Source organism: Pelobates fuscus, chromosome 10 (assembly GCF_036172605.1).
Source record: "Pelobates fuscus isolate aPelFus1 chromosome 10, aPelFus1.pri, whole genome shotgun sequence".
NCBI classification, from domain to species: domain Eukaryota; kingdom Metazoa; phylum Chordata; class Amphibia; order Anura; family Pelobatidae; genus Pelobates; species Pelobates fuscus.
The window spans coordinates 497871-517721 of NC_086326.1; the positions used below are offsets into that span (position 1 = coordinate 497871).

General features: G+C 43.7%; 1 protein-coding gene across 1 annotated transcript in view; it reads left to right on the forward strand.

The window, feature by feature from the left end:
• Positions 1 to 19851, forward strand: part of LOC134575542 (ovostatin-like) — a 279761-nt gene that overhangs the window by 37304 nt on the left and 222606 nt on the right. The window contains exons 2-4 of the mRNA XM_063434840.1: positions 4978 to 5161; positions 6262 to 6418; positions 10294 to 10346. Of these exons, the coding sequence (XP_063290910.1) occupies positions 4978 to 5161; positions 6262 to 6418; positions 10294 to 10346 (394 nt within the window). The remainder of the gene's footprint in view (positions 1 to 4977; positions 5162 to 6261; positions 6419 to 10293; positions 10347 to 19851) is intronic.

Below are 19851 nucleotides of genomic sequence, written 5' to 3' on the forward strand. Positions count from 1 at the left end.
TTTTTCCTAGAATGTTTTTAATATTCCCCCCTCTCCATGGGATAACACATTTTTTTATTCCAATACACTTTAATAATCTAGGGTCTCTATTATGTTTAATGAAGTGTTTGGATACTGAATGATTTAAGTATCTATTTTTAATGTTTCTGCAATGTTCGCTTAATCGCGTTTTCAGGCACCTTGTGGTCATTCCAACATATTGGAGGCCACAAGGGCACTCAAGCAGATAGATAACATTTTTAGTTGCACAATTGATAAAATCATTAATTTTGTAAACATGATTTGTCATTTTGGAAGTGAATTGAGTGACTTTGTTAGGAACTGTGGGGTCCGTGCTTCTACACACTATACACATTTTGCATTTGCAAAAACCCTTAATCTGTGGAAAAAAAGAAGGTGCATATGATGTTTCTTTTGTAAAATTCTTAGTTAATATTGATTTAAAATTCGGGGCTCCCCTAAAAACTATATTCGGACGTTCTGGTAAAATCTTTTGAAGAGTTTCATCCTGTTTTAAAATATGCCAGTGTTTCTTAATGATTTTTTTTATATTATTACTTTTGTTGTTATAATTAAAAAGTGTGATATCGTGACGCTTTTGGGATGCACGCATTACCAGGAAGTGGTGTGCGTAGCGTTCCAGACGTCGCTCACCCCAAAGTCCAGTCTAAAAAAGAGTATGGGCTATTGTAATGGGAATATGGCGCTTCCTGGTAATGCGTGCGTCCCAAAAGCGTCACGATATCACACTCCCCCCTCCCCCTATGGAAACGCCGCGGCCATTCCCGGCCTGAATTAGAACATCGCGTCACTTCCGGTGCGACGCGGATGCCGCGCCATTTCCGGTTTGACGCATGCGTGTCAGCACCAAGCCGAAACCCGGAAGTCATCTCACCAGGAAATCATCTACTCATCAATGAAGATATATAAACGTACTTTTTGAACATCACACCACACTTCTGAAGAAGCCTATTAGGCGAAACGCGTAAAGTGGGACTATATTTTATATCTATATTTTATATTTCATTGTTTAGTTTGTTTATATTAAAGTATACTTTTAAGTTACTTTCTAGACTTACAATCTTCATTTCCTGGTATCCTGTATATCCTTGGTGGGGATCATACCACCTAAGCTGTTTACACTAGAGCAGGTTACATGCTCTGGAAAGTGTAAGTACATTACTATTTTTTATCTATTTTACCATTTGGACTTACTTCACCATATTGCTGCTATCTTTTCTTTTATACCAACTACACACATGGCACCTTGAAAACATCTGCGGCAACTACTACTAATCCAAAGACGGGGATTGTACCGTCCAAGCGCTTCACAGTAGAGCTCTGTTATAGCTCTTTTTCATGTGAGTGGACTGTACATAGTTACTTATCATCTATTTTTTAGACTAAATTTGCTGTATTGCGCTATTATCTTTTTATTTTAATTTCTCTTTGAGGTCACGATTAATTGGAATATCCAAGAACATATGTATGTATTTTTTGTATATTTTACATTTAAAACAATAAGCGCGGTATACGCCTTCTCTCTTTCTGCTAATAACATTGGCTCTGTTACAAGAAAAAACAGTGACATGACATACATAAAACCCACCAGTCAAGGCTGCCACAAACATAAGGTGGCACAGCATGTTGCTGGAGAAGAAACACACAAAGGGGCTAGGGGGAGAGAGAAGCACACAAAGGGGCAGGGGGAAGAAAGAAACACACAGATGGGCAAGGGGGAGAAATAAACACACAGAGGGGCTAAGGGCAAGAAAGACACACAGATGGGCAAGGGGGAGAAATAAACACACAGAGGGGCTAGGGGGAGAAAGACACACAGAGGGACAAGGGGAGAAAGAAACACACAGGGAGCTAGAGGGAAAAGGAAACAGAGGGGCTAGTGGAAGAAAGAAACACACAGAGGTGCTAGGGGGAAGATAAACACAGACAGAGGGACTAGAGGGAGAAATAAACACACAGATGGACTAGAGGGAGAAATAAACACACAGATGGGCAAGGGGGAGAATGACACACAGAGGGGCTAGGGGGAGAAAGAAACACACAGAGGGACTAAGAGGAGAACGAAACACACAGAGGGTCTAGAGGGATAAAGAAACACATAGGGGGCTTGTGGGAGAAAGAAACACACAGAGGGGCTAGGGGTAGAAAGAAAGACGTAGAAGGGCTAGGGGGAGAAATAAACTCACAGTGGTGCTAGGCGGAGAAAGAAACACGCAGAGGGGCTGGTGGCAAACAATCAGTGGTGTAAGAGACACACTAGTTGATGAAAGACACAAAAGAAGATTGTGACGGACCGCTTGGCACCCCGACTGGGTGCCTCCGCCAATCGCTGCTTCCTAGTAGCCTGGAGTACTATAAGCACCGCACCGGACACCAAAAGCACCGTAGCCCCTTAGCCGCCGTAGCTTGGCTGGGGTCTCGCTGTCCGTCACCCACCCTGGACCCTAGCCCAGGATCCAGCTTCCAGTGGGTGGACCTCTCCTACTCCAGAGAGTATAGCAGGTATAGCAGTGAAGCTCTTACTCCAGTGATTATAGACAGTATGGCAATCTGAAGCAGGTATAGCTGGTATAGCTGTTCCCTACAATCACAAGACGAGGATGCGTGTTAACTGATTTTAATAGGATGAAGTTAACTGATTTTAATAGGACAACATTTGACCTTTTATGACAGTCCCCATGCAACGGGCACTCCCCCTGGACCTGAGAGTAAACCACAGTTGAAACAAATAAACAATTACATTGACTCTCAGATCCAGGACACTCCCATACAAACTAGGTCAATCCCTCCTCTGTACCTGGGAGATAAATACTGTATTAACTCAATTATCTCCAGACACAAAAACACACATTTTTATAAAAAACCCCAAATACCTTTAAAACATACAAAACCCCCACATCCCCTGATAGCTCCGATCTGGATGAACAACATATCCAAAAATCACCCAGATCGGTTCAGGGGTTCAGGAATTTTCTGGAAGTCATTGTTTTGGCCAATTGCACGCATGGTCCCATGCCCAAAACAGTTCCATAGAATTGTGGCTAAGTGCCGCTGGGGACCGACTGGGAACCGCGAAGTCTTCCTGTCAAAACCAGTTCCATTGAATCATGGCTAAGTGCAACTGGAAGATCGACCGGGAACCGCAAAGTTTTCATGCTGAAAATAGTTCCAGGGCATTCGCGGCTAAGTACCCCTGAAGTCTATTCGCAGTTTTGGTCCATGCGAACCGCCGCCAGTGAGCTAGCGGTCGGTTCTATGGAAATTGCTGAACCAGGGGGAATAAAATATGGGTCTTTACAGTCGCTGACCTGGCCCATAGTCTTTTTGCAGGAGGCTGGCAAGCAGACCCCTCCAACAGCCCGTGGCGAGGTTCTGTTCGCCACAGGGATGGCTGCTAAAAATGAGTCTCTCTCAGTAATAAGTGCAGCGTAGTGATGCTAGTCAGTGGCTTACACACAATCCAATGGGCCCCCGGTGCAAAACTGATCCATCCACACACAAACACATGCATACAGACACACACACACACACACACATACATGCAGATACATACACAGAGACACACACACAGATACATACAGACACATACATAGACACACAGAGACACACACACATGCAAAATATTTTAGTCACCCTCCTATTACCTACCTTTTAGGTGCAGGAGGGTGACTTCCCTGGGGTCCAGTGGCTCAGGTTGATGGGTGTCAGAGTTCCCACTCTGACTCTCTCTGCTTCCTCCCGCGCGGCTCCTGGTGGTTGCTGGGAGGAGTGACTGTGGCAGTCACTTCCTCCCAGCATTTGACATCATCAGAGGGGGCCCGGTCGCGCTGTTACCGGGCCCACTCTGATGATGATATTCATTTCCACCAGATGGCCCTAACAGCATGGGCCACCCGATGGACCCCTTCACGTGCGGCCCCGGCAATTATACTGCACGGCCAGGGCCGCAACACATGGCGGCGGGCACCCGGTTGCAGGGGTGCGCAGGGTGGCCGGGCTCCCTGGAGTGACAGGTCCGGTCGCAGCTGCGACCCCTGCGACCGGGGTATGTACGCCACTGATGCTAGTGATCTTTATTCATCACAACAGCTACATGAACCACAACAAAGCTGTAAAGGAATGGTTCAAATTCCTCAAATCCTTCCTAGAGACAATCACGGTGTACTTGGCACTTATGTTAGTCACATTTTAGTCATTGACATTTTTTGAGATTTAGGTGACTACAAAAAAAAAGACTAAAACAATTCAGATAACTAGAATACGAGTAAAACTAAAATGGTAAAACTCAGACGTTCGTGGCTGTCCAATCACAGACTTCCCAATGCAGCTCAATGAGAAGTCTTTACAAGGCAGATGCTCTGGGAAAATGCTGAGCTGAGCAAACCAAACCAGGAAGTAACATGAACGGATGTCTGATTGACAGCCAGGGGGGGTGTAACAATGTTAATTTATAAAAGTGCTGATTTGTATAGAAGTCTGCACTTTTTGTAAAATGAAAAAAAAAGAGGACACACTCTTCAAACATACAGCATGTTAGTACACTAAAGTTATTTAGGGGTTTGGAGTGTACGTTTAACGAGTTTCCTTTAAACATTCTATATTTTCTACTGATCTGTCAGTAGCCATTTCTGTATATCAATAAAACAGATTAGCATGTGGAAAATAATTTATCATCCACACTTAAAGCCTCCAGCATCATCTGGTTAAACCATTAAAAAAGTGTGCTCAAGTGCATCCAAAAATATATATATCGGCTCATGTATGTGTATACCGAATATATGTGTAATACATATTTACCAGAGTATATTGGTTATCTTAATTCATCTGCCATGATACTCTGCCAGTTTTATGGGCTTTATTAATTTTGTTACAATTGATTACTTTTTTGAATTAGTCGATATGACAATGTGCCATTAACTTTCCTTTCACTTCCCCTTTCTCTCTCTCTCTCTGTAGGCAATATATGTTTATCACGCCTGCTCTTTTGAAGAGTCAAGAGACAGGAAAAGTCTGTGTGACTCTCAAAAAAATTGACGAGCCACTTGACCTCAATGTCGTCCTACAATTAAATGGACAAAATACCACCATATTCTCTGAGGATGTTCCACCTCCGTCTTTCTTCCAGTGTAATGACATCACGGTGAGGCCATTACTCCTAAAAGGAGAGCAAATATTTCTTAATCACATTACAGTAGTTATGGTGTATGGAGTCCCTAGGCGCTGGATCCTGCAACATTACTTAAAGGTTTAATAACCATTTTGCAGAGATCCTCAGCCCTTAGCAGCCTAAAACTATAAATATTCTATTAAAACAATGATAAATAAATCCCTAAATCAAGAATAGAAATGCTATTTGGTGGCTACAAGGCTGAAAATATCAAAGATGGTTTTACTATGTACTCACTGACAAGGGGTCCAGATAGTTACATAAGCCACATTCACTCTTTATTTATTTTAGATCAGTTACATTTATAGTAACTTTTAATAAAAATGTACAGTGTTGTGTTAATTTATTTTCTCACTTGGAAAATCAACAATATTTATTATTTTTGCCAAGACTGCCTATACCTTTACATAAAACCGATTTATTTATTTTCAATATATTGGAAACATTTATTTATATATAAAAGGTCAAAGTATTAGCGCTATTTGAGTTATATGTGAATTTTTCTTAAAACGTACATACACCAATTTTACGTAGCTGCTAAATCACTGACACCGTAGTATCTTTTAAACAGAAAACAGAACAAATAGACGTGCCGGTGTAGCGCTTATGTGAACAAAGGAAGGTGTAAAATAAAGTAAAATATTAGAGCCTATACCTTAGACTTTAAAATCTTCTTTTAGTATTATTAACCTTCCAGTATGTACCTTAAATAAAGCATAAAAAATACGAAACATAGGTATAGAACAAAATGCCAAATGGCAACTTACACTTTTCTGAGCTAATAAATTTAGCTCAGATACTTTAATTCAATTAAAAAACAAAAATCACAAGAGGGGGATCTATTCACCAAACCATCAAACCATTACCTATAAGAATTGATAAGCATTCCAATATTTAGTTAAAAATAATCAAATTGTGCCATTTCTCTCTCTGTCCACCAAAGAGCATATATGTGAGTGTGTGTATGCTTAGGTATATGTGTGTCCTATTATTTTTATTATAATGTTTTTTTCATCAACTTTAAAACTGTTAGAGATGAGACTTGACTGACCCACCTCTATTATCCCCACCAGGCTCCATCAGCTGGAGATCCAACAGTAGGCTTCATAATGTTTTCTGCCATCGGAACCAACACCACAATCCTAGACCGCAAGTCAGTGGTGGTTCAGTCTACAGAGAATCACTACTTTTTCCAAATGGATAAACCCCTCTATAAACAAGGGCAGAAAGGTGAGGGCAAGAAAGATTGACAGAACAATCCAACTGGTGACATGGACACAATCCGAATATTATAACACAGTTTTTGTTGCAGTATTATGCTAAATGGGTTTGTCAGGCTTTCTACTACATAGATTTATTGTGAATATCTCAAGGTGAAATCACGGTTTGAATTGTGTGGAATTCTGATAAATCTCAGCAATTTATTTAGCGAGAGGCAAAGACTCCAATGCAGTGCAGGAATTCTAGGAAATCTAGTTCACATAAAATGATTACTTATCAAAAATCTTGCTTAGTGAAATACTGTATAATGTTTGTAAAACATATCATCCCCCAATATTTAGAGAACAAATGCATTTACATTATTGAATATTCAATGGAAATTTGTGATATAACTATGATATTGAGTTTATATACATGATAAATAAATTAGCATTGTGCTTTGAAGGGTAAAAACTATACCTCACTGACGAAGGCCAATGAAACCTGAAACGTTTGTCCGGTGTTGCTGTATCTCTTGTGCAGAGGTCATTTGCTGGACTGCCCTTATGGGCGGGATCAATCTGATATGCAAATTGTACAGGTTCTATCAGTAATGGCACAGGTGAGCAAACAAAAACTATTTTGAGAGCTTAGCAGAGATTCAGGGATTAAAGGGACATGCATCTTTTTGAAACAACTGTCTCTTTTAAAAGCTTAAAGCGGCACTGTCATGTCCACATTAGTTGTTTTTTTTTAACTACCCTCCCGACTGCAATACATTTTATAGTCCTGCTAGTCACCTATGTTACCTATGTTAATAACTGTGATGGTCCACCTGGCACCCCGACTGGGTACCTCTGCCAATCGATGCTTCCTAGCTGATGCTGAGGACCTTAAGCACCGTACCGGACACCATAAGCACTGTAGACGCCACAAACCGAAGAAAAATTGCTGGGGTCTCGCCGTCCCTTCCCGTCCTGAACCAAACTCCTGGATCCAAGGACTCAGTGGGAAGGCCTCTCCTCCAAGAGAGTAAAGATGTGAAGCTCTAGTAAGAGCTAGTGGTAAAGCTGTATAGCAGGTTCCCTACTATCACGAGACCAGGTTACATGTTGAGGGTTAAGCAGGAATGGTTTAATGGTAGCCTTTTATGCAAGTCCCCAAGCAAGGGGGACACCCACATGGACCTTGTTGGGGACAGGGGCACAAATGTATACACCAATGATAACATAGTTACAATATAAGGCACTCCCACATACAATAAAATAAGCCTTCTCCTTTACTTAGGAGATAATTGAGTCAAGCACTATCCTAAACTCAATTATCTCCAAACACAAAAAAACACGCATTTAAAAAAAAAAAAAAAAAAATACCTTAAAACACATAAAATCCCCATAAAAGTTACATCCCCTGATTGCCCTGATCTGGGTGACCAACATATCCAAAAATCACCCATATCAGTTCAGGGGTTCAAAAATATTATGGAAGTCATAGTTTTTACCGACTGCAGGCATGGTCCCATAGCCGAAAATAGTTCCATAGAATCACGGCTAAGTCCCCCTGAAGTCTATTCGTGGCTTTGGTCCATGCGAACAAGATGGCCACCACCATGTGGTCAAATAGCACTTCGAAAGGCTTCGAGAGTTCGAAGTGCAACTTCGAAAGTTCCAATTGTTACAAGTCCCAACAGGCACAAATAGTGTTTTCAACCAACTGAAAATTTAAGGGAAAAAAAGGGGTGAACCATTAAGTAGGTGAACCCTTCTAAAGTTGAGTAACCCAATAAAACGTAACTTTTATAAGTATAGTATAAAAAATCGTGTAGCTAAATTGTAATAAAAAATAGAGACAAAACAGGGTCAGTATAACTTCAGCTTAGATAGGAGTAAATAAAGCCCCTAAATAATATAAAGAAAAAATAATAATAAAGAAGTGTAACCTATTTCCATAAATAAAAGAAAAATCACAGTAAAAATAAATATTAGGAATTACATAATATCACACTGTAAGGCAGTAGGTCAGAAGCTAAGGTAAATCCTGTAAAAAGTAGATACAGAATAAGCTAAAGAGAGAGATTCTAGCTTCCCTACTCTGCTGTGCCTTCGAGGGCACCCCTTAAAAAATACTAGCACCCACCTCCCCTCCTCTAGATAGAATAAATGAAGTACGAAAGTTAGCCTCTAAACAAATAATAAAACATGAAATAGAAGATAGAAAAAGAATACAAAATTGAAAATAAAAAATAAATATAAATGAATGTGAAAATAAAATAAATCTTGTATGGGTGGTATAGTCTAAATATGATTGTCTAATAATGTCTTCCCTAATCATAGAAGCCACTCCATACAAATAACGTCCCGACGCGCGTTTCACCGATAAGGCTCTTCTAGGGGACATTATTGGGTTACTCACCTTTAGAAGGGTTCACCTACTTAATGGTTCACCCCTTTTTTCCCCTTATATTTCAGTTTATTGATCCTGGGGGTTATTCCCCCTGCCTCAGAGTAACCTGACACCTTCTCCCTGATAGGTTTTCTATATCTCTGTGTTTTCCACAAAGTTTTATTACAGGGGCCATAGTCACAGGGTAAGAGGCTGACAAGTGTGCCCCTCTAAGAACCCGTGATGAGGTCCAATTCAGTCCTGGGTGCAACCATCTTTGTGTGGGCACATGAAGTCCCTGTGGGACACGTCATCTGCCCACACTAGATAGCGCTATGAAATTCCTGTGCATGCCCAGTTGAACACTTGGGCATTCGCTATTGTCTGAAATTCGGATGGAGATTTAATCTATTCATTCACCGGAAAGACGAATGAATGATTAGAAAATTTCAAACGAACGAACAAAGACCTCATTCGTTGGTTTGTTCAGTTTATTACAAGGAGGGAGCTACTGGCTCATAACTCCCCCAATGCCCCCTATCATTATATGAGGGTTAATATGACCCCCATAGTAGCATAAAGGAGATTAAATTATCTCGAATGCCCCTAATCGCTATGCCACGAGTATGGGCATGTCTACTAAACAGTGAGCAATCAGTGTGTGTCCCCCCTCCCTCTTGTCATTGAGGGCCCCACCCACCAACCATGGGTGGGGGCAGGAGTGGGACACTAGATCCACTGTTTAGTTTAATAGCCCCCATTAGTAAAGTTGGCTGAAAGACCAATTTTCATATTTCAGCCTTTTAGTACAAATCTACTTTAGATAGCTATCTACTAAGCGATTGCAAGATGTAGCCACGACACGAATAGGATTGGAATGTAATTCATACAAATGAAATTCCAATTTAAATTAAAAGTACAGAATGTTGTCCTATCACGAATGAACAAGCTGTACTCATTCTGTTAGGACAAAATGTGGTAGTTTCGCCGGCGCCCTGTCTAAATGAAAGGAATAGTGAAAGTACATTGGGCATGATGGACAGACTTACATATGTGCACTTGGAAGATCTCTTCACCTTGCAATATTTGACAAGGGAAAAAGAGAGAGGAAGTCTGATCAGTGTTATCATACAGAGCAGGCTCTGGAGTTAGATTTCTCTCTCCTCCATACTGCACAAAGATGTCCTGTTTCTGTCATTAGTAGACTGGTTTTTAAACTGGGTAAATAAGGGGGGAGGGCTGAAGAAACTTCCCTAGCTGAGAGGCGTGCCCAACAATGCAATTTGACATGCATACTTTATAAAATTTTCTGGCTTTATTTGGGTTTGTATATTTGTTTAAAAGTGCTTGCTTGCGGGTAAAAAAAATAAATAAATAAATTAAGTAAGACATGTCCCTTTTTTACCGAAGGGCAAGCTAGTGAGTTTCTTTTTGTATTTTTCCCGGTTCTCAACGATATAAATTAGAATTGTAGCTATAATGTTTCATGATCATCAAGAAATTAACATTGATCTTCCTTGTAGTGCAGTTCCGGATCATCTCTTTAGACTCAAACCTGAAGCCAGTAAAGGAGTCGGTGAGTAAACTTCTCCCTTGGTCCAATTTCTTCAACCTTGTTTCATTAGAGGCATTTTCACAAAATGGATTAAAATTTTACTGATCATGGCTTTTGCTTCAAATTCTTTTTAAACAATCCTAAATAAGGATATTTTTAAATCCCCTCTGTACATGTGGATATGTAACAAGAGCTGTGTTTCTGTTAAGATTAATGTGCTTCTATTGTCACATGTACTTTAGAGATCCAGGCAGTTCACATTACAATGGGTTTAGTAGAGGATGTTACACTCATTGACTGCTAAGAGAGGAGCGGGGACAGCTAAAATGACAGAGAGGATGAACTGAAACAAATGAGACGGGGGGATACATAATGTGGAGGATACAAAATAAATAATGTTATAAACAGAGGAGAACATAGAGGGTAATAAACTCTAGGGGAGGGTGGCAGGTGACATAGAGTGAGGTCAAGGGCAAGAGGCATAGAGGTAGGGAGGCTGGGAATCTCATAGAGTGAGGAGAGGATAGAGGGGGAAATGGCACAGAGTGAGGAGAGGATAGAGGGGAAATGGCCCAGAGTGAGGAGAGGATAGAGGGGGAAATGACACAAAGTGAGAAGAGGATAGAGAGGAATCTGCCCAGAGTGAGGAGAGAATAGAGGGGGAAATGGCACAGAGTGAGGAGAGGATAGAGGGTAAATTGCCCTGAGTGAGGAGAGGTTAAATGTCCCAGAGTGAGGAGAGGATAGAGGGGGAAATGACACCAAGTAAGTAGAGGATAGAGGGGGAAATGGCCCCAGGTGAGGAGAGGATAGAGGAGAAATGGCCAAGATTGAAGAGAAGATAGAGAGGGAAATGGCACAGAGTGAGAGGAAATGGCCCCGAGTGAAGGAATGTTACAGAGTGAGAAGAGGATAGAGGGGAAATGGCCCAGAATTAGGAAAATTAGAAAGGGAGATGGCACAGAGTGAGCAAAGGATAGATGGAGAGATGGCACAGAGTGAGGAGAGGATAGAGGGGAAATGGCCCAGATTGAGGAGAGGATAGAGAGGGAAAGGGCACAAAGTGAGAAGAGGATAGAGGGGAAATGGCCCAGAGAGAGAAGAGGATAGACGAGGAAATGGCACAGAGTGAGAAGAGAATAGAGGGTAAATGGCCCTGAGTGAGGAGAGGATAGAGGGTAAATGGCCCTGAGTGAGGAGAGGATAGAGGGGAAATGGCCATGAGTGAGGCGAGGATAGAGCAGAAGTGGCCCCAAGTGAGAAGAGGATAGAGGGAGAAATGGCACAGAATGAGATGAGGATAGAGGGGGAATAGCACAGAAAGAGGAGAGGATAGAGGGGGAAATGGAACAGAGTGAGGAAAGGATAGAGGGGGAAATGCCCCCGAGTGAGGAGCGGATAGAGGGGGAAATGTCCCCGAGTGAGGAGAGGAAAGAGGGGGAAATGGCCCCGCGTGAGGAGACATTTGGCGGAGCTTCAACAGGTTCAGTGTGAGAAGAGGTTAGAGGGGAAATGGCACAGAGTGAGGAGATGATAGAGGGGAAATGGTATAGAATGAGTAAAGGATATAGTGGAAATGGCCCAGAGTGTGGAGATGATAGAGGGTAAATGTCCCCGAATGAGGAGAGGATACTTGTAGCGGTACTTACCCTTCCGGGTGCCAGCCGGGGTCCTCTATTCGAGCCGGGCGCGGCTCATCCGACGGCTGGAAATGGAGGGCGGGCAGTGGTCACGTGTCCCGCCTGACACTAAGAGCGCGCCGCGAGTCTCGGGCGCGCTCTTAAAGGGACAGTGGGAGCCTAATTAGAAAAGGTCTCCCATTGGTCCCTGTCATGCCACACTCCCCATACAATTACCTTTTGGGCGTGTGGATATGACAGGGACCAATCATAATAGAGGTTTGGCTATTTATACTTACCTCTTTCCCTTTGTTCCTTGCCCTATCGTGGTTTCTGCTACAGTTCCCTTTAGCGCTTGTGATGTTCAGTTGTGTTTCTTCGTTTTGACCTTGGCTTTGTATTCTGACTTCTTTTCCGCTTTATCCTTATCTGTTCTGTTTGCCGGCTTGCTGTTTACTGTGTACCAGACCCCGGCTAGTCCTAGTTTATGCTGTCTCTTTGTGCCCTTGACCTCGGATCGTTCCTGACTCTGTACTTCTCCTATATACGTTGAGTCCGGCCACTCTAAGGACCGGTGGACGTATCTTCCCTCTGTGTTGACTTCTGTTTAGCTGGATCCTGCGTGTTGGGGTATAATCTCGTTACATTACGATAGGGCCATGGACCCCGCAGATTTAGCTCAACAGATGGTGTCCCATGAGGCTAGATTTGTAGAGCAGGATCACCGTATGGATCAGATAGCCCAGGCTCTCCAGACGCTCTTATCTAGAACCATTCCAGCAACCACACCTAACCCTCCTACACCCCTTCTTCATGAAGTATCTACTTTGCCTAATACTTCGGCCCATTTAACACCTCCTCCTAGGTATGGAGGGGACTCTAAGACATGCAGAGGGTTCATTAATCAAATAGAATTCCACTTTGAGATGTATCCACGTTCATTTCCCACAGAGAGGTCTAAGGTTGGGTTCCTTATGCACCAACTTACCGATAAAGCACTTGAGTGGGCAAATCCTATTTGGGAAGCTAATGGACCTATGGTGCATGATTTCAACAGTTTTCTTACAGCTTTTCGCAGAACTTTTGACACACCGAAAAGGTCAAAGAATGCCGCAAGAGCATTAATGAGAATTAAACAGGGTTCTAGGTCTGTGACTGACTATGCTATTCAGTTTCGTACCCTTGCTTCACAGGTAGATTGAACCAACAATGTGTTAATTACTGCCTTCATGGAAGGTTTATCAGACTCTATATTGGATGAGGTAGCAGCTAAGGAGCTTCCTATTGCATTAGAGGACCTTATTGACTACCTCATTGATATAGATAATAGGAGAAGGGACGGACTCTGCCTATACTGTGGTAGGAGAGACCATATGGTAAAGGAATGTCCTTTGCTTCCGGAAAACTCTCGCACCTAAGACCTTATAGGGGACTGGCCTTGGGTGTGATATCTAAGTCTCCTAAATTGCCTCCTAACCGCTTGCTTCTCCCTGTTTCTTTACATATGGGAGAGAGTTGTATAGCTGAAAACATATATGCTCTGGTTGACTCCAGGACAGCTGAAAATTTTATAAACAACATTCCCATCAGAGAGAAGGAGATACCCTTGGCCGTTGAGGCCATAGATGGTAGACCATTAAGTTCTCCAGTTGTTACCCATGAGACTGTACCGTTACACATGTACACAGGGGTTTTACACTATGAAACCATTCGGTTCCAGGTCATCACCTCTCCCTCTTCACACTTAGTGTTAGGGTACCCATGGTTACGGGCTCACAATCCCATTTTTGACTGGGAGACAGGGCAAATAAAATCATGGAGTGAAGCCTGCCACGAGTCTTGTACTATTGAAGTCACACCTTTGAATTCTATTAATGTTCCTACCATTCCTCCTTTGTCTACGGCTATACCCTCTCAGTACTTATTTCTAAAGACTGTCTTTGATAAAAGGGAGGCTGACAAATTACCGCCTCACAGACCCTATGATTGTGCTATTGACTTGTTGCCTGGCACTATACCTCCAAAGGGCAGGGTGTACCCTTTATCGGTTCAAGAAAACCGTGTCATGGAGGAATATATTAAGGAATCATTAGACAAGGGATTTATTAGGAGATCCTCTTCTCCGGCTGGAGTGGGGTTCTTCTCTGTATCGAAGAAAGAAGGTGATTTAAGACCGTGTATCGATTATAGAGGTCTAAATAAAATCACCATCAAAAATGCATACCCTATACCATTAATCACAGAATTGTTTGATAGGCTCAAACATGCTACGGTATTCACCAAACTGGATCTTAGAGGAGCATACAATTTAATACGTATCAAGAAAGACAACGAATGGAAGACAGCATTCAACACTAGATCAGGCCATTATGAGTATACTGTTATGCCATTTGGGCTTTGCAATGCCCCAGCAGTATTTCAAGAATTTATTAATGATGTCTTAAGAGACTCTATTCACACATTTGTAATTGTGTACTTGGATGACATTTTAATATATTCTACAGACTTACACACTCATCACAGACATGTTACGACAGTTCTGAAGACCCTTCTTGCTAATGGTCTTTATTGCAAACCGGAAAAATGTCTATTTGACCAATCCGAAGTCCAGTTTTTGGGGTATTTGATTTCTGCTAAAGGTTTTCGTATGGATCCCCAGAAGCTTGCTGCTGTCATAGAATTGCCTCTACCACAAGGTCTGAAAGCCATTCAGCGTTTTCTTGGTTTCTCTAATTATTATAGACGTTTTATCAAAGGTTTTTCGTCTATTGTAGTACCTATTACCCGTATGACAAAAAAGGAAGGCAATACTTGTGTCTGGTCTTCCGAGGCACTTCAGGCTTTTGAATTTCTGAAAACTTTGTTTGCCTCTGCACCTATCTTACAGCATCCTGTCCCCTCGCTGCCCTATATTCTTGAGGTTGATGCTTCCGATATCGGGGTAGGTGCTGTCTTATCCCAAAGAGAGTCGCCTGAAAAGCTATTGCATCCTTGTGGCTTCTTTTCCAAACAGATGTCCAAAGCGGAAAAGAATTATGATGTGGGTAATCGCGAACTCCTTGCTATTATTTTAGCACTTAAAGAATGGAGGCATTTGCTAGAAGGAACCAAGGATCCTATTCTCATTTACGGATCACAAGAACCTATCCTACCTTAGTGAGGCTAAAAGATTGTCTTCTAAGCAGGCTAGGTGGTCACTGTTTTTGTCCCACTTCAATTATATTATCACCTATAGGCCGGGTGATCGCAACACTAAAGCGGACGCTCTGTCCAGACAGTTCGAAACTACTGACAAACAGGAGATTGATGTTACTCCCGTCATTCCCCCAGAAAGGATAATAGCTACTACTATTTTGTCTATTTCCTCGTCCCTCTTGCAGGCCATACATGCGAAACAAAGCATGCCTCCTAGCGTGAGGCCCACTGATAAACTATTCGTTGATGTTCCCGAGAGATGGGATATTCTGTCGTTATATCATGACACTAAGACTGCTGGACATCCTGGTATTTCCAAAATGGTGTCGGCTATTTCTCGGTATTTCTGGTGGGATTCCTTGCGCAAGGATGTCACCGACTATATAGGTGCCTGTACCACTTGTGCCTGTATGAAATCTTCTCGTAGGGTTCCTTGTGGGCTGTTGCATCCGTTACCCGTTCCCGAGAGGCCTTGGTCTAACCTGTCCATGGATTTTATTGTGGAATTACCTCCTTCGAATGGTAACACTGTTATCCTAATGATAGTTGATCGGTTTTCCAAGATGGCCCACTTTGTGTCTCTTCGCAAGCTGCCCACGTCTAGGGAACTGGCACTTATCTTTGCTAGAGAGGTGTTTCGGTTGCATGGCATTCCCATATCTATTGTGTCTGATAGGGGTAGCCAGTTTATCTCCAGGTTTTGGAAAGCCTTTTGTTCAGAAATGGGTATTACACTCTCATTTTCTTCCGCATACCACCCCCAATCTAATGGAGCTGCTGAACGTGCCAATCAATCTCTGGAGCAATACCTTCGTTGTTTCGTGTCCCACCATCAGAATAATTGGTCTGACCTCCTTCCTTGGGCTGAATTTGCTTGGAATAACGCTACTCATGATTCTTCCGGCAAAAGTCCTTTTAACGTTGTTTATGGCCAGCATCCCGTTGTTCTTCCGGCTGCTTTCTCCTCACAGGGGATGCCAGTTCTGGATGAGCATTTAGCTGGTTTGCGTAATACTTGGGAGCAGGTTCAGCGTTCTTTGGTGGATTCCGCTGCTCGCCAGAAGTTGCAGGCTGACAAGCATCGCAGGGCGGCTCCTTCTTATGTCGTGGGGGACAGGGTTTTGCTTTCCACGCAAAATATTTGTCTCCGGGTGCCTTCAATGAAATTGGCTCCCAGCTTTATTGGTCCTTATCGTATTTTGCATAAGGTTAATTCTGTCTCGTATGCCTTGAGTCTTCCTAAGAATCTGTGTATTCCTAATGTCTTTCATACTTCCCTGTTGAAGCCTTACGTACGCAACCGCTATACACGGCATACTCCTCCTCCCCCTCCTGTCTCTGTGGAGGGTCATGAGGAATTTGAAGTATCTGCCGTTCTTGACTCTCGTTTCCTTAGGGGTCGACTTCTATACCTTGTACATTGGAAGGGCTATGGGCCTGAGGAGCACAGTTGGATTTCCGCTGATGCTGTTCACGCTCCTCGCCTAGTGCGTTCCTTCCATTCTCGTTTTCCTGGCCCTCCCCGCCCGTAGGGCGTGTCCTCAGGGGGGTACTGTAGCGGTACTTACCCTTCTGGGTGCCGGCCGGGGTCCTCTATTCGAGCCGCGCGCGGCTCATCCGACGGCTGGAAATGGAGGGCGGGCAGTGACCGCGAGAAGCGGTCACGTGTCCCGCCTGACACTAAGAGCGCGCCGCGAGTCTCGGGCACGCTCTTAAAGGGACAGTGGGAGCCTAATTAGAAAAGTTCTCCCATTGGTCCCTGTCATGCCACACTCCCCATACAATTACCTTTTGGGGGTGTGGATATGACAGGGACCAATCATAATAGAGGTTTGGCTATTTATACTTACCTCTTTCCCTTTGTTCCTTGCCCTATCGTGGTTTCTGCTACAGTTCCCTTTAGCGCTTGTGATGTTCAGTTGTGTTTCTTCGTTTTGACCTTGGCTTTGTATTCTGACTTCGTTTTCGCTTTATCCTTATCTGTTCTGTTTGCCGGCTTGCTGTTTACTGTGTACCAGACCCCGGCTAGTCCTAGTTTATGCTGTCTCTTTGTGCCCTTGACCTCGGATCGTTCCTGACTCTGTACTTCTCCTATATACGTCGAGTCCGGCCACTCCAAGGACCGGTAGACGTATCTTCCCTCTGTGTTGTCTTCTGTTTAGCTGGATCCTACGTGTTGAGGTATAATCTCGTTACAATACTCCAATGGAGTGTAGTGATTATAGCAATCCCCAGAGGAGCGAATATAGCTGTTCCCTCCAAGCATGAGATGAGGCTCTATGTTGAGGGTGAAGGACAGAGTGATGAAAGGATAGACGAGTAAATGGCCCCAAGTGAGGAGAGGATTGAGGGGGAAATGGCCCCGAGTGAGGAAAAGGCACAGAGTGAGGATAGGATAGAGGGAAATGGCCCAGAGTTAGGTAAGGGAGAGAGGGAGATGGCACAGAGTGAGAAAAGGATACATGGGGAGATGGCACAGGGTGAGGAGAGGATAGAGGGGAAATGACCCCAAGTGAGGAGAAGATAGCAGGGAAATGGCACTGAGTGAAGAGGGGGTATCAGCCGTTGGAGACGTCCTTCTTCCTGGCAAGATGCTGTGCAGTAATGGAGTAGCCTTCTTTCTATCAGCAGGATCCAAGTAGAGAGGGAGAGGTAGAGCTCTTAAAAGAGCTAGTGATTAGCTGAGCAGATTCCCTTTCAAGAACGAGACAAAGCTACGCTTTGAAGGGTAAAGTAGAACTGAGGTTTTAATGACAGGTACTCTCCTTTTATGTGGCGCTCCCATGCAAGGGAGACACCCACAAACAATTAGACATTAACCAATCAGACAATGGTTACAACCCCCAGATTCCCTCCCCTCTGCTTGGAATATACAGGAATAAAACTTATATTTTTATGAACAACACAACTTGGGGACAAACATATTCAAAATTCTTACAAATTCGTTCAGGGGTTCCAGAAATATTAAAAAGTCTCTTTGGACCGACCGCACGCCTGTTTGCATGCCCAAAACAGTCCCACAGATTCAGGCTGTGCGGTCGGTCTATTCCTGCCCTGAAAATTAACAAAGTCCCATCCGAAGGTGAAGTTCGAATAGTCGAACACACTTCGACTTCTGTCGAAGTGTCGAAGTGAAAACGGGGTTAAGTTTCAGCGGTGTTCGTTAGTTAAGTGGAGGTCTATTTTACACTAAAAAGATGACAAAGTCCCATTTGAACGTGCGTTCGAATCTTCGAACGGGACTTATTCTCCAGCCGCGCCAGGTCAGCGGTGTTCGTTCAAATGTGTGGACGATTTCCATTCCAGGGATTTGACAGCACACTGCTGACCGCGTTTGACTGAATTAAAATGGCCGCCGCCACGTGTTCGATTGTCTAATGTCGGCCATTTCGACTACTTCAGCATATAAAATACACAAGGTTACATTTATGACAGAAAATAAAGACATGCAACATATCCCCAGATAGCTTAGATCTGAGCGCACATTATTACTGAATGGCGCTCAGACCACACACATACAGTTCAATTGCCATGGAGCCAAAGTCTTTTATTACACGAATAGGCTTCATGGCATAGCTATCTGGGTTAAATTAGTTCATTCAGTAAATCCGTGAATGAAATGGCTGCGTGTGAACTGCAGACTGCTGCCATCCAGTGTTCAGTATGCGTAGCCGCGGCCACCCGGTATAGTCAATTAACCTGCGGTTAACCACGGCTTCTGGGCGGTCAATTGGCGGCGCTCGCCGGGGCTGTCTGAGGGCTCGATAACCCCTAACTGAAGCATCTCCTGTATCTCTTTTCTCATCTCTTCCTTAACGGCCTCGGGGATTCGGTAGGGGGTTGTCTAAGAGGTGCTTGTCCCGGGGTCTCAATGTGGTGGGTCGCTAGTGTTGTGTACCCTGGATTTTGGGAAAAAGTTGATTCTTTTTCCGTTAGCAGCTGCCTAAGTTGGCCCTTTTCTGCGGGATTTAAGTGCTCCCCTTGTTGGAAGGTACTGAGTAGGCTACCGTGCACTGGGCGAGCTAGGAAATCTGGGATAGACTGTCAGGGTCGTCTGTAGTGGGGATACATATGGCCGCAATATCTTCCGGCCTCTCCTGATACTCCTTCAAGAGATTAACATGGAAGGATTTCTGAATCCTTTCATCCTTATTGCTGGCAATCACATAGGTGGTGTTGCAGATTTGCACCACCACCTTGTAAGGGCCCTGCCAGGAGGCCTGGAGCTTATTCCCTTTGACTGACCTAAGCACCAGGACCTTCTGTCCCACCTGGAACGATTGCTGTCGGGCACCCCGGTCGTACCATCGTTTCTGTCAACCCTGGAGATGGTCTTGTGCCATCCGGGCCAATTGCATCTCCAGAACGTATGGCACAATGGGGACATCCTCATGGTCCATCTCCCCTTCCCAGTGCTCCCGAATAAGGTCGAGGGGTCCTCTGACCCTTCTTCCATAGAGCAATTCGAAAGGGGAGAACCCAGTGAATTCCGGGGGCACCTCTCGATATACGAACAAGAGGTGCAGCAGGAATCACTCCCAGTCTCTGTAGTCGTCTGTAAAGGTCCGCAGTAACTGTTTTAGGGTACCATTAAAATGCTCACAGAGACCGTTAGCTTGGGGGTGGTAAGGTGAGCTGAGTAGGGGTTTGATACCGCAGACCTTCCATAATTGTTGGGTGAGGTCTGCGGTAAACTGAGTCCCCCTGTCAGA